Source organism: Rhinatrema bivittatum, chromosome 7 (genome assembly GCF_901001135.1).
Source record: "Rhinatrema bivittatum chromosome 7, aRhiBiv1.1, whole genome shotgun sequence".
Lineage (NCBI taxonomy): Eukaryota > Metazoa > Chordata > Amphibia > Gymnophiona > Rhinatrematidae > Rhinatrema > Rhinatrema bivittatum.
The window spans coordinates 154,892,193-154,905,930 of record NC_042621.1 but is presented as its reverse complement, the minus strand read 5'-3'; the positions used below and the strand labels follow the sequence as shown (position 1 = coordinate 154,905,930).

Below are 13,738 nucleotides of genomic sequence, written 5' to 3'. Positions count from 1 at the left end.
TAATTTCACCTGCACAAGTTGCACTCTCGATAGAACAGCCATAACTTTCTACAGATGAATTTGTACATGTTTTAGGCCAATTATGTATGTATTTTTAAAGCAAATTTATGCACGTTTGCTTTGAAAATTTGGAGTAAAGTCTGTACTTAGAAGACAGCATAGTCTTTACTACAATATGCATAGCTATATAATTATCTTCTTAATGTATTACTTTGGCAACAGATATACAAATTTAATCATGACAATAAAGCTTCCTGAATCGAAATCTGACAAAAACAACATGGGTATAGAGAGGAGAAAAAGCACCAGTGGAGGAAGGCGAGAGTAGTGAGCGAGAAATTTAAAGTGGACAAGTGTAAGATAATGCATATAGGGAAAAATAACCCATGCAGTAGTTATATGATGTTAGGTTCCATATTAGGAGCTACTACCCAGGAAAAAGATACAGGCATTATAGTGGATAATACATTGAAATTGTTGGCTCAGTGTGCTGTGGCAGTCAAAAAAGCAAACAGAATGTTAGGAATTATTAGGAAGGGAATGGTGAATAAAACAGAAAATGTCATAATGCAACTATATTGCTCCATGGTGAGACCACACCTTGAGTACTGTGTACAATTTTGTTCACCACATCTCAGAAAAGATATAGATACACTGGAGAAGGTACAGAGAAGGGCAACCTAAATGATAAAGGGGGTGGAACAGTTCCCCTATGAAGAAAGGCTAAAGTGGTTAGGGCTGATCATCTTGAAGATGACGGGGGATATGAGGGGGGATATGATAGAGGTCTTTAAAATCACGAGAGGTCTAGAATGGGTAAATGTGAATCGGTTATTTACTCTTTCAGATAATTGAAGGACTGGGAGTACTCCATAAAGTTAACAAGTAGCACATTTAAAACTAATCGGAGAAAACTCTTTTTCACTCAACACATAATTAAGTTCTGGAATTTGTTGCCAGAGGATGTAGTTAGAGTAGTTAGTGTAGCTGGATTTAAAAAAGGTTTGGCTAAGTCTTGGAGGAGAAGTCCATTAACTGCTATTAATCAAGTTGTCTTAGGGAACAGCCACTGCTATTACTGGCATCAGTAGCATGGGATCGACTTAGTATTTTGGTACTTGCCAGGTTCTTGTGATTTGGATTGGCCACTGCTGGAAACAGTCCTTGCATATTTTCAAACATATACTTTGCACCTGCTGCAAAATACCCACATTCCTCCACTGACCCAACTTTTCAAAGTGAAAATCCGTGGGGAGTTTCTCTTTGAAAATGAGCTTGCATGCTTGTGGATACAATGTAACTGTGGACCTGCAAGCCCCCTTAAGCACTAAGCTGAACTGTGAGCCCTACAATGTGTCTTCGTTTTATGGAGCTCTGGAGTACTGACACTCATTCTGAGATTCAGTAGCCATTTGTGGCAGGTTTCCTCAAGAGGGAAAAAATACAATTAATCCTTAAAGAGAGGATACAATTTTAAAATGATTGCTTCAGTCACTTATGTGACTTACTGGATGACAAAGGTTGAGGGTTTCTGTCTTACCAAACTTAGGGGTATATTTGTTAAGCCATATTGGACATTTACTACATGGTAAATGGCTTATTGCAGTGATAATGCGCTGAATTGAAAGTGCCGTGTGTTATTTTACCCCAAATAATGCCAAAATGGTAATGAGCTGATTTGCAAAGACATGCAAAGCAACACATTGCTAGGCAATTTCATGCTACTAGAATAATGCAGTTTGCCTGGCATAATTGGAGTAAAAAAATATTTTTTTAGACATGTCAAGACATTTTAGTCAGGATTTATACAAAGGTACCTGAACAAACTTTGTTGTTTGTTACTAAAACACATACCTGTTATGCTTGCACCAAGTAACATCAGTAAAAATATCTGCCTTTTTTTTCCTCAGTAAATGAGTTTTCAGTTTCCCTTCTTTTCTGTTTATAGGAAGTAAGCTGCAGTGGAGTACATCAGTATCGGTGGTGTTATCTGTATGGACGTTTTCTGCTTTTTGGTCTGCAATGCCACTCCTAGGCTGGGGTGAATATGACTATGAACCCTTGAGAACTTGTTGCACTCTGGACTATAGCAAAGGAGACAGGTAAAGGGGGCAGACAGATGACAGGTGTAACAGTGTGCACTATATTCCTTGAAATACCTTGTTACCCCAAAAGCCAACTCCTATCAGTTCTTACCAGTTTTGACACGTTACTCCCCATGCTTAAGCTGTATCCAAGTTTTTCTCTCCCCCTGTTCTATGTAAGATAACTTTGTCACTGTTTTTTATGGTTGCAATGTAAACCAGAGTGATAATTAACTCTGTTATTTGAACTTCAGTATAGAAAAGTTATAAATAAATAAATAAATAAATAAATAAATAAATAATCAGAAGAGGATTGAAATTCATGAATGTTTCACCAAATATAGAAGCTAATATACTAAGCTATGCAGGGGTTTTTTGTTTTTTTTTCCATAAGATACCTAGAAATGAGCAAAACTGCTAAGAGGACATAAATGTAGAAAAAGATGAAGGATGAATAAGCCCTGTGCATTCAGGCCCTGACCTCTTATCACAAAAGTGACACCAAAAAACCACTCCAAATGTACCCCATGGGGGGGTAGGTCTTCTAGGGACAGGATTAACCCTCAGTTGCTTCCATCCTACCCGTGCCATTTTCTAAAATGGCATCACATGAACCTATGCTTTGTTTTGCCCCCAAGCACATGGCAAACCTGAAAGACTGTAATTAAATTATTCACAAATGTAATCTTTGTACGTGTGTGTCTGTGTTTATGTCAAATTAAAAAAAAAAAAAAGATTATTAGGTCCATATTCAGGAAGCCAGTGAGTGGACAAGTTATCCATCCAAAGTTAGCCAGACAACATGTCAGAGGTATTCAGCAGGGACAAGTCTCCCACTGAACATACTCACCTAAAGTTATCCAGGTGCATGTACCCAAATAGCCAGCTAGGTTTAAAAGTTATGTTTGATTATAACCAGTTAGATGTATAGCCGGATAACTTTAACCTTAACCAACTATATTCAAATATAGGCCTGGATGCATCAAGCCACAATATATTTTCATAGAAGTGGGCCCTTCCCCTGAAAAAACATTGCAGTTGTATCATCACGTTGTTTTGTCTTATGTCAAAATACCAAGAAGCAAAACAATGAAGCTTTGCCCCATACTGTGCAATGGCAGACCGAAGCTCACTGGGCTGCCACCACCTTAAAGGGCTGTTGACATGCGAACAGCTGATTTCTATTTTTTAATTAGGATGGCGGGGCCACCTCATTTGGCAGACCCAGAGTAAGGCCAGGGGTCAGCTTTGACTCCCGCACACCTTTTACCTATTTTTGCCATGTTTTTTTAATGTTTTCCTGCCCTTTTAAATCTAACATAGGAGCACTGGGACAAAAGTTAGATTCTCGCTCCCACATTAGATTAACGTTTTCTCAGGAGTCGTAATTAAATGTACGTGGCTGACAACTTTCTAAGTTGGCTGAATTGATTTATTTACATAGAATTACCTATGCATGAGCTGCTTTGCATGGATTTGCAATATTCAGGCAAGCAAGTTCCATGCAGAGCAGTTCATTGGCATAGGGGTGGGAACCTTGGCAAAAATATGTAAATTATTGTGAATATCACACAATATACGCTGTTTAATGCACATTACAGCCCTACCACAGCTTGATGCTTCACCCTGATAGACTGTTAAGTACCAAAAAATTACAAAAAATGTTGTCAAGTACAGAGCCAGATCTCTACCTCCTCCAAAAAAAAAAGAACCAAGTTCCAAAGCAAGAACAAAATGTCATGAGCCATATTGGCCCAAGGAGCCCTCTCCTATGCACTTCCCTCGACTACCTGCAACTTCAATCCACTTTACCCAACCCAGAACCCCCCCCCCCCCCCCCCCAAATGCCCAGTCTGAAGCCTTTTTGCTTTTTGGAAAATTCATGGAGGAGGGGAGGCTCCTTGGTCTGAAATATTGCTTGGGGGACTTGTGAGGTTTGGGGAGAGCGAGGAATTGTGCTCTAAGCCCAACAAGTTTAGTAATTTTGCAGGGTAGGAGGATAGAAAATCAGGCCTGCCGGCCCAGAAGACTTTTTTGGGGGTAAATTAACTAACTATATTTTTAATACAACCAGTTAAGGTAAAAATTGTTTTAGTATATGTACCCAGATAACTTTAGAACTGCTTTCCATACCACAAGACTTACAGGCTGATTCTGTAAAAAGTGCGGGAGAGCCGGCGCTCCATGTTGAGCGCCCGCTCTCCCGACGAACGCCCAGGCACCTCTCCTGAGCACATGATTCTGTATTCAAATTAGGTGTCGAGCTAATAAGGAGGCATTAGGGCAATAGCGCATCCCTAGCACCTTCCTATTAGCAGTAGAACTGGCTATCAGTGGGTCTGACAACTGACGCTCTATTTTACTAGCGTCTGTTTTCAAACCCACTGACAGCCACAGGTTAGGAAAATGGACGCCAATAAAATTGAGCATCCGTTTTTCTAACCGCTCACCGGCAGGTTAGATTTTTTTTTTATTTTAAATTTTAGATTCCTCCAACTTAATATCAGTATGATATTAGACTATTAGATATGCTTGGCCATACATTTTACTTTCAGTATCCCAGGTAACTGACTAATAGGCTCATCAACATGCATTTGCATCTTATGTTTCCTAAATGGTGTACTCGGCAGAGTGTACCATACTGTATCGGCCTGTTACCTGGCTAAACTTAACCAGGTAGCACTCATATTCAGCACTACCCAAGTAAGTTGAAGCCCCATCCCAGAAAGCTACTGCACTGCCTTTTTTTATTCAGCTTTTAGCTGGCAATTCACTTACCCAGCTAAAAGTTATATGGTCAGCGAGGAGGCATATTTAATTCAACCCCAGGTCTGTGTACCTATGTCCGGAACTTAGCAGGACAAACCCTTTTGAATATTGACCTCTATGTTACTGACTAATGCAAAACAGTTAACTTGATGCTACCACTGAGTGATAGTAATAAAGTAAAACTTAGTAAACAATTAGGGTGAAAGTGTGGCAGCCAGAAGACATCATTAAGTTTTTGCTTTGTAGCTGTTACAGACTATTAGATGTTCCACAAATCGCTAGAAAAGAATAACAATATAAATTTCCCCTTCTGCAGAAATTTCATCTCCTACCTTCTTCCTATGGCTTTTTTTGAGTTCCTAATCCCTCTTTTTATCATGGTAACCGCCTACCAATCAATGACACTGAAGTTCAAGAAAAATGGGCAGCTCAAGGTAAGAAATTAGAACAACCACAAAGGAGAGCTGTTATAGGAACTTGATAAGTGTTCACTTTCTAAGGCTGTGTATGCCATACTGTGCATAGCTTGTTGATGCTCCACGTTAACCCTGATTTTTTGTTGAGGGAAGAAAAAGCATTTTTTTCTTTTTCCAAGATGATGTTTTGACGCATTGGCTTTTTGCCAATATATGCGATGATTGTGTAAATTTAGTCTCTGAGGCACATACAAGACCGCTTAATGGTATGTGAAGTTCTTTGTCTGTCAAGGTCAGAACGGCTGAAATGTCAAATCTGCTGTGATGCTCTATAAAAACATTTTGAAAGTAAATCTCAGCAGCTTCCCAGTGTTGTAAAGAAGGATAAGAGAACAGATGCTGGGTGAGACGTTAGGTACAGATCAGTCTGGAGTTTTCTTCCTGCCACCACAAGGCTGCAATGCTGATGAAGGAGAGTCTGATCATAGTAATAGAGAGAGCATTACTTGATTCTGGGGCCAATGTAATAAAACCAACACTAAAATTATAGTGCGGCTTTTACCTATTGCACTAAAATTTGGCTTACTGCAGGATACAATAAGCCAATGGAAGGTAAATCGAGCAGGAGTAAAAATGCAGACCAAGCAAAATAGAAAAGCTTAAATGTGAGTTAACCTAACAATCCGCACTAATACATAAAAGTGCTTTAAAACAAGAGAAAGGAGGTAAGTGCTTGAAATTGCAAGGAGTGTGACCAAAATGTCCTAGCAAGCAAGATTGGCACTGGGCATTTCAATTTGGACACAATCTCGTATGCAAGGACATTTAGGCAAGGCCTGCCAAGTGAAATCAAAAGATAAGCTCTCTATGGTGGACACCTACAGCCGAACAGTATGCACTTTGGTGCTGTGCATCCCTATGGCTGTAGTTGCCCATTCCAAAAGGCTTACGCTATGATTTCACTAGGCATGCCTTGTCCAAATGGCCTTGCATGCAAGACTGTGCCCATTTGGGATGCCCAGTGCCATTCTTGCTTGCAAGGCCATTTGGTCACACTCCTTTCAACTTCAAATACTTACCTCCTCACTCCTGTTTTAAAGCACTTGAACATAAAGGGCCAGATTTTCAAAGGTAAGATACGTGCATACCCCCCCCCCCCCCCCCAAAAAAAAAAACCTGCCCAAAGCTCCCCCTGCGAGCGCCGAGTGCATAAGTCCCGGGGCTTTCCTGGGGGGGGGGGAGCGTGTCGAGGGGCATGTCACGGCGGCGTGTCATTTGGGGGTGGGGCCGCGGGCGTGGTTCCGGCCTGGGGGTGTTTCGGAAGCGTGGCCGAGGCCTCCGAAACTGCTCCCGGGCCTGGGAATCGTGCGCCGGCAGCCACCCGGCGCACGTAAATTACACCTGCATCGGGCAGGCGTAACTTGTGCAACAAAGGTAGAGGGGGTGGGTTAGGTAGGGGAAAGGAGGGGGAAGGTGCTGGGGGGTGGAAGTAAAGTTTCCTCCGAGGCCGCTCTAATTTCAGAGCGGCCTCGGAGGGTACGGAGGCAGGCTGCTCAGCTCAGCGCGCGCAGGCTGCCGATTTTGCACAGCCTTGCGCACGCTGATCCCGGATTTTAACAGATACGCGTGGCTACGTGCGTATCTATTAAAATCCCGCGTACTCTTGTTTGCGCCAGGTGCGCGAACAAAAGTACACGTGTGTGCAAATTTGTAAAATCTACCCCAAAGTGTGGATTTTCAGGTTAATTCCATCTCCTGAATTGTGTAAACTTTAATTTCTATTTCTGGTGGCTATGATATTCTATTGCCATGTTCAATTTTACAAATCAATTCCAAAAATAGTGTGAAACAGCTTGAGCTCATACCCATATCTGCTATGGCATGCAAGAAATTGAAGTGCATCTGTAGTTGTCAATATTTATTTATTTAAAATATTTTAGGTCCACTTATAATGATGATATCAATATAATCACAGGTCACTTTACCCAGTAATAACAATCTTCATGTTAGTGCAAACAGTCACATAATTTTTGTCAAAAACGTACCTTATGTGAGAATAAAGTGTAGTGTTTCCATCCAAAAAATCCTAACATGGGACCATGTTTCAAAGACCTATGTCTGCCTCAGGGAGAACACTGTCAATGAGCACTGCAATTAAAAGACAAAGGTCAAACTTTCAAGAAGTAAAAAATTGTTTATATATTTATAACACTCACAGTCCTATGAGCTATGTATTTAAATTGGTGTTGTACCAAGCTGGGCTCAATAAAATACTTACTGAATACAAGGTGCATACTCAAGCTTCATCATCATACTTGTTTTTAAATATGGCATTACCAAGCACCTCCTTAGCGGAAGTACTTATGATGGCATTCATTTTTTCATATGTCATATTAATCCAATCAGAAGATAACCAGTATAACATAAAAACATCATATCAATTTGGACCACACAATTTCATTGTTTCACCACTATGAATGTATAGCTTTAAGCATAAAAGTCCAATATTAACATAGTAACATAGTAATGATGCAGAAAAGGATCAGATGGCCCATCCAGTCTGCCCAGAAAGCTTTTTATGTATCTACTGCTCCATGCAGGATAACCCCATGTTTCTCTCAAGGGTAGTAACTGCAGCTTTGTGCAGTTACCCCCAAGCCTTATGATAAGTGTAGTAATATTTACAATCAATCAGAACCAAGCAACTGTTAAACCCATAAATTACTGCTAGCTAGCCACATTTTTATTAGGTGAGGAGCCTTCTTGATAATTCAGACAATTTTGCTTGAAATTCTTTTCTTTGGGACTTGGCCATAGAAGCCGTCCTATGCTTTTTCCCTTATGTCTGCATGTCAGTACCCCAGACCGTAAAAGTCAGGCCCCATGTTGCTTGTTGTCTATATCCAGTTCCCCTTTCTCTCCTGCAATCCCTTCCTCTAGTCATCAAAATGGGGAGCATTGTTGCATTGCATCAAAAAGCATCAAGGTTATTGATTGAGGTTAGTAATCCCCATGCCTTCTGTTAAGGGTAGTAACTGCTGCTCAGTACAGGTTACCCCCATGTACCCTCTTCTTTATTTCCATCCTCTAGCCTTTAGGAATCCACAGTGTTTATCCCATGCCCTTTTGAATTTGTTGACTATTTTCTTCTTCACCACCTCCTCCAAAAGGGCATTACAAGCATCCACCATCCTCTCTGTGAAGAAATATTTCCTGATGTTGGTTCTAAATTGTCTCCCCTGGAGTTTAATTTCATAACCCTCCCCTGGAGTTTCATAACCCTCCCCTGGAGTTTAATTTCATAACCCTCCCCTGGAGTTTAATTTCATAACAAAGGCACCCTCTCTATTCCCCCTCTAAAAAAAGCCCACCTCTCCTCTACCAGGGATCGCGCACTATCCATTGCAGGCCCCAAACAATGGAACGCCCTCCCTACCACACTCAGGCTCGAGCCATGTTACTCCAAGTTCAGAAAAAAACTTAAAACGTGGCTCTTCCGACAAGCCTACCCAGATTAATCTCCACACCTCCTCCCCCCCCCCAGCCCACTTAAATTGAGCCCATTTGTATATAGACTTCTGTATTTAGACTTCTGTAAGTAAGTTGTTTTAAGCCTTTTTATATAGACCTGTAAATAGCCCGTTTCAGTTTTTAATGCTTTAACTTCAATGCCTTGCTGCTCTATGTATATTCCCCCTGGTTTTCCCCTCCCTGTTGATTGTAATTTCTGCCTATTAGTTACAATGTGAACCGGTATGATGTGTGCTTACTAATACCGGTATATAAAAGTTTCAAATAAATAAATAACCCCTAGTTCTAATGTGTTCTTTCTGATGGAAACGTTTTCAAATTTGTGCACCATCTGAGGTGGAATACCACACTGGGCACAACAATAGACATTAGCCACCAGAAATGCGAGTTTCCTCCACTTCAGACCCAGGAGTTAAATTTCAGTATAAGCTCTCTGAGACAAGCACATGTCACAGATTTTCTTTGTTTTTCCAAACAGCTGAATAGTAAGCGATCTCCCTCGGTGCCAAAGCGTGTATGTTCAGCTGTTGGTGCAATGCAAACAGCCTTTGCGTTGTTCATCTAGCTGTAGGTTCCTTCCCCAGAGAGATTATTCTTTTATTTTACTTGCTATTTCTTGTCAAAATGAACTTGAATGAGAGAATGTGCCCCCAAGTTGGGATGTAGAGCACCGATGTACCGTTCATCTGGTGGTGCCCATCCTGAGATCTTACGCTGGAAATTAAACTATTACATGGGCCCCCTCGGAGAGAACCGCATCCTGTGCAAACCAGACGGCACATTGTTTCCCTGTACCCCAAGTATGCCATTTCCCCCACTTTGTTCCCACTTCCTTTTCAAAATTGAAACTTAGGGAAGCAGAAAATCAGGCACAAGAGGGACAGAAGATTGCAAGCCCTCTGGGGATAGGGCAATACCTACCGTACCTGAATGCAATCCACTTTGAAGCACTGAAAGGCGGAAAATAGATCAATTAAAGAAAGAAAGAAAAGTCTGGAGACCCAAAGCTGCAGATGAAACTGGGAGAGAGACTGAGAATAGTTATAGAGCGCACACTGGAAGAGCAGGGAGAGAAATCATACAATTCAGACATGTGAAGGGGGACAGGAGGTTAGAGGTTTGCTTTTTAGCTCAAACAACTAAAACAATCTATTTCATGATTCATAATTTTATGATTCCATAACTTAAAGAACTGGGCAACAATGAAAGTGTTACTGACCTAAAAAGGTCCTTCTCTGTAGTATCTTGATGTGCTGAACACGAATATGACCATGAAAGGTTTTTATTGGCTCTCGTTTTGAAGATATTTAATATAGTTCACTTTCTATGTTTAGTCGTGTAAATTTATCCAGTAGGACTGTAAATAAGCCTAGAATGATGTAATATTGCATCATATTGCATAATACCATCATGTACGCATCATCCAGAGTTTATTACATCATTTTCTGATGCAATGCAGTTCTACTGCCATGCTGCTGCTGAGTAAGCTGACGTCAGCAGTGTACTATATGAAGCCCAGTCAGAAAGGGTGAGCATTTGAAATATTCATGCTGGCTGACTACTGCTGGACACTCCGCAGAGATGCTCCCGAACAGGTGTACAAGAGACAAGCAAAGAAATCTAAGACGTAGTCTATGACTTCATTTTTCAAACGGTATTAACCGTAGGTCTCCTACTATTGGCATACAATTCAAGATGTAATTATATTATTGCATATTACAAAAAAACTAGAGCCAATTTTGCATTTTCACAGTCACATTCATGTTTAGCACATGGAAATTTATAAGAATTGACTAATTTCATTTCCGTAACATGACTTTTGTGAAAATGTGTTGCCCAGTGTTAATCAGCATTTTTTTCAAACCAACAAGCTAATATTACTTAATTAACTATCTGGTCACAATATTGATGACTGTGAGGACTAACTGCAGTGGCTAGTAGGGATGTGAATCGTGTCCTCGATCGTCTTAACGATCGATTTCGGCTGGGAGGGGGAGGGAATCGTATTGTTGCCGTTTGGGGGGGTAAAATATCGTGAAAAATCGTGAAAAATCGTTAAAAATCGAAAAATCGAAAAATCGAAAAACCGGCACATTAAAACCCCCTAAAACCCACCCCCGACCCTTTAAATTAAATCCCCCACCCTCCCAAACCCCATCCCTCGCCGGAACATCGTTAAAAATCGAAAAATCGAAAAATCGAAAAACCGGCACACTAAAACCCCCTAAAACCCACCCCCGACCCTTTAAATTAAATCCCCCACCCTCCCGAACCCCCCCAAATAACTTAAATAACCTGCGGGTCCAGCGGCGGTCCGGAACGGGCTCCTGCTCCTCAATCTTGTCGTCTTCAGCCGGCGCCATTTTCCAAAATGGCGCCGAAAATGGCGGCGGCCATAGACGAAAAAGATTGGACGGCAGGAGGTCCTTCCGGACCCCCGCTGGACTTTTGGCAAGTCTCGTGGGGTCAGGAGGCCCCCCACAAGCTGGCCAAAAGTTCCTGGAGGTCCAGCGGGGGTCAGGGAGCGATTTCCCGCCGCGAATCGTTTTCGTACGGAAAATGGCGCCGGCAGGAGATCGACTGCAGGAGGTCGTTCAGCGAGGCGCCGGAACCCTCGCTGAACGACCTCCTGCAGTCGATCTCCTGCCGGCGCCATTTTCCGTACGGAAAATGGCGCCGGCCATACACGTATGGTCGGCGCCATTTTCCGTACGAAAACGATTCGCGGCGGGAAATCGCTCCCTGACCCCCGCTGGACCTCCAGGAACTTTTGGCCAGCTTGTGGGGGGCCTCCTGACCCCCACGAGACTTGCCAAAAGTCCAGCGGGGGTCCGGAAGGACCTCCTGCCGTCCAATCTTTTTCGTCTATGGCCGCCGCCATTTTTCGGCGCCATTTTGGAAAATGGCGCCGGCTGAAGACGACAAGATTCAGGAGCAGGAGCCCGTTCCGGACCGCTGCCGTTCCGGACCGCCGCTGGACCCGCAGGTTATTTAAGTTATTTGGGGGGGGGCTCGGGAGGGTGGGGGATTTAATTTAAAGGGTCGGGGGTGGGTTTTAGGGGGTTTTAGTGTGCCGGCTCACGATTCTAACGATTTATAACGATAAATCGTTAGAATCTGTATTGTATTGTGTTCCATAACGGTTTAAGACGATATTAAAATTATCGGACGATAATTTTAATCGTCCTAAAACGATTCACATCCCTAGTGGCTAGTGCAAGCTGGCCTGCAGTCCTCTCCCTGCCCCTCCTCTCTCAGGATGCAGTGGGTATGCCAGCTGAAAGAACGCCTCCCAGGGCAGCTCTGCTTCAGACTGTCTATAATGAATGGACATTGGACAACAGAATGAATCTTAACCAAACAGGCTTTCTTTCTCTCTGTCTTTGCTTCTTTCAGTTTAATCCAGGTTTGCCGGTGAAGACACTTGTTATCTGTTGGGGACCTTATTCACTTATCTGCGGCTATGCTACAATTCAAAACGCAACGAGCCTCTCTCCTAAGCTTCGTATGGTAAGGGCTAAGTAGAGATGGATTTGAAGCAAAGTGGGTGTTCGCTTTCATTTCCACTAGGCTGCCTTCAGTTAAGCCTCTGATGTTCTGCCCGTGGTGGCCCTTTTATAATCACGGGATTTGCAAACACATCAGAGAACAGAACGCAGCTAATGCTTAACTCATACAGCAGTACCGCCATAAGCTCACTCGTTCTCTTTCAGAATCAAGTGGGGGTTCCTCTGCACTCTCTGACTGATTCTTTCACTCATATCTTTCTCAGAATTAGGAGGAAAACACTTTTTTTTATAGAAACAGTTTTAAAGGATCCAGTTTAAGTATTGCCAGCATGCACTTTTTAGATTTCCCTGTTTGCAGACACATCTCTCTACCCCTCCTGACAGCCTTCCAACTGACAAACTAACAGTTTTTACTGACATATGTTTTACCATCACCATTTGCTCATAACTGGACTCACTATGCCGAGATTCATCTTTCTATGCAGTGAGACATAGTCCCTGGCTCCTAGATACTGCATCTTCTCAGAGCCTCAGCCTGCGGCACAAGAGACACAGACCCCATTACTCATGACATTTTTATGGACATGAAATTATTTTTCAGGACTTTTTTTTTTTTTTTGCTCCTTTTTTTTTCCTTTTAACTGACTGTAAATACACTGACACTCAGTAACCCTGCACCCTCTCCTTCTGCATTATAGAAATTAAGGTCATGTTGGAGGAGGAGGAGTGATCTAGAAAAATCACATATGAAATGAGCAGCAACAAAAACGGAAGCCAAGCAAGAGAAATACTATTAAAAAAAAAAATTAACAAAGCTAAGAGGGAAGGTGTTTTTGCTTTATGGTGAAAAACACAACATAGGACTGTGGTTTTTGTTTCTCATACAGACTAAGTATTACTGAGCTCAGCGTAAAGCAGTAGCTCAGATGAAACACTGATGCAGGGGGTATGTGAGAATAGTATAAAACTACTTTATATCCTTTTCCTAAATTTTGAAAAATGTATCTCCCTAATGAAAATTTATGTTAACATGAGGAAAAATTACTGGAACTATTATTTTTTTCAGTGTTCCTCAATGCATGCTTTTAATTTCATGAGCCTGCTTATCAGAAAATTTGAGGAAGACAGTCATTTCTCTGTCTTTTCATTACTGATCTGTGGTGCAGTCCCATTTCCACAAATGACATTTTCTCATCTCTACTATTGACTATGACACTTTGATGAAGTATACATGAGACGGCCCCAGAACACTTTAAGAGACCGGCTCCAGGTAACTGGATCGGTACACCTTAAGACACAACCTAAGAGGGAATCCTGGTCCCAGAGCATTTCCCTTAGCAGGGAAATATGAAGGAAGGCCAGAAGGAAGCAAGGAATCTCCAGAGAGAAGTAGGACTCAGGGACTACATAAGAACTGCTGATATTTAAA

General features: G+C 42.0%; 1 protein-coding gene across 2 annotated transcripts in view; it reads left to right on the top strand.

Annotated features, from left to right (window-relative positions):
- Window positions 1–13,738, top strand: part of RGR (retinal G protein coupled receptor) — a 75,790-nt gene that overhangs the window by 46,760 nt on the left and 15,292 nt on the right. The window contains exons 4-6 of one of the 2 annotated variants that reach the window (XM_029610649.1): window positions 1,949–2,102; window positions 5,170–5,287; window positions 12,197–12,310. In XM_029610649.1, coding sequence (XP_029466509.1) covers window positions 1,949–2,102; window positions 5,170–5,287; window positions 12,197–12,310 — 386 coding nt within the window. The remainder of the gene's footprint in view (window positions 1–1,948; window positions 2,103–5,169; window positions 5,288–12,196; window positions 12,311–13,738) is intronic. The other variant, XM_029610650.1, reaches the window with a different exon arrangement.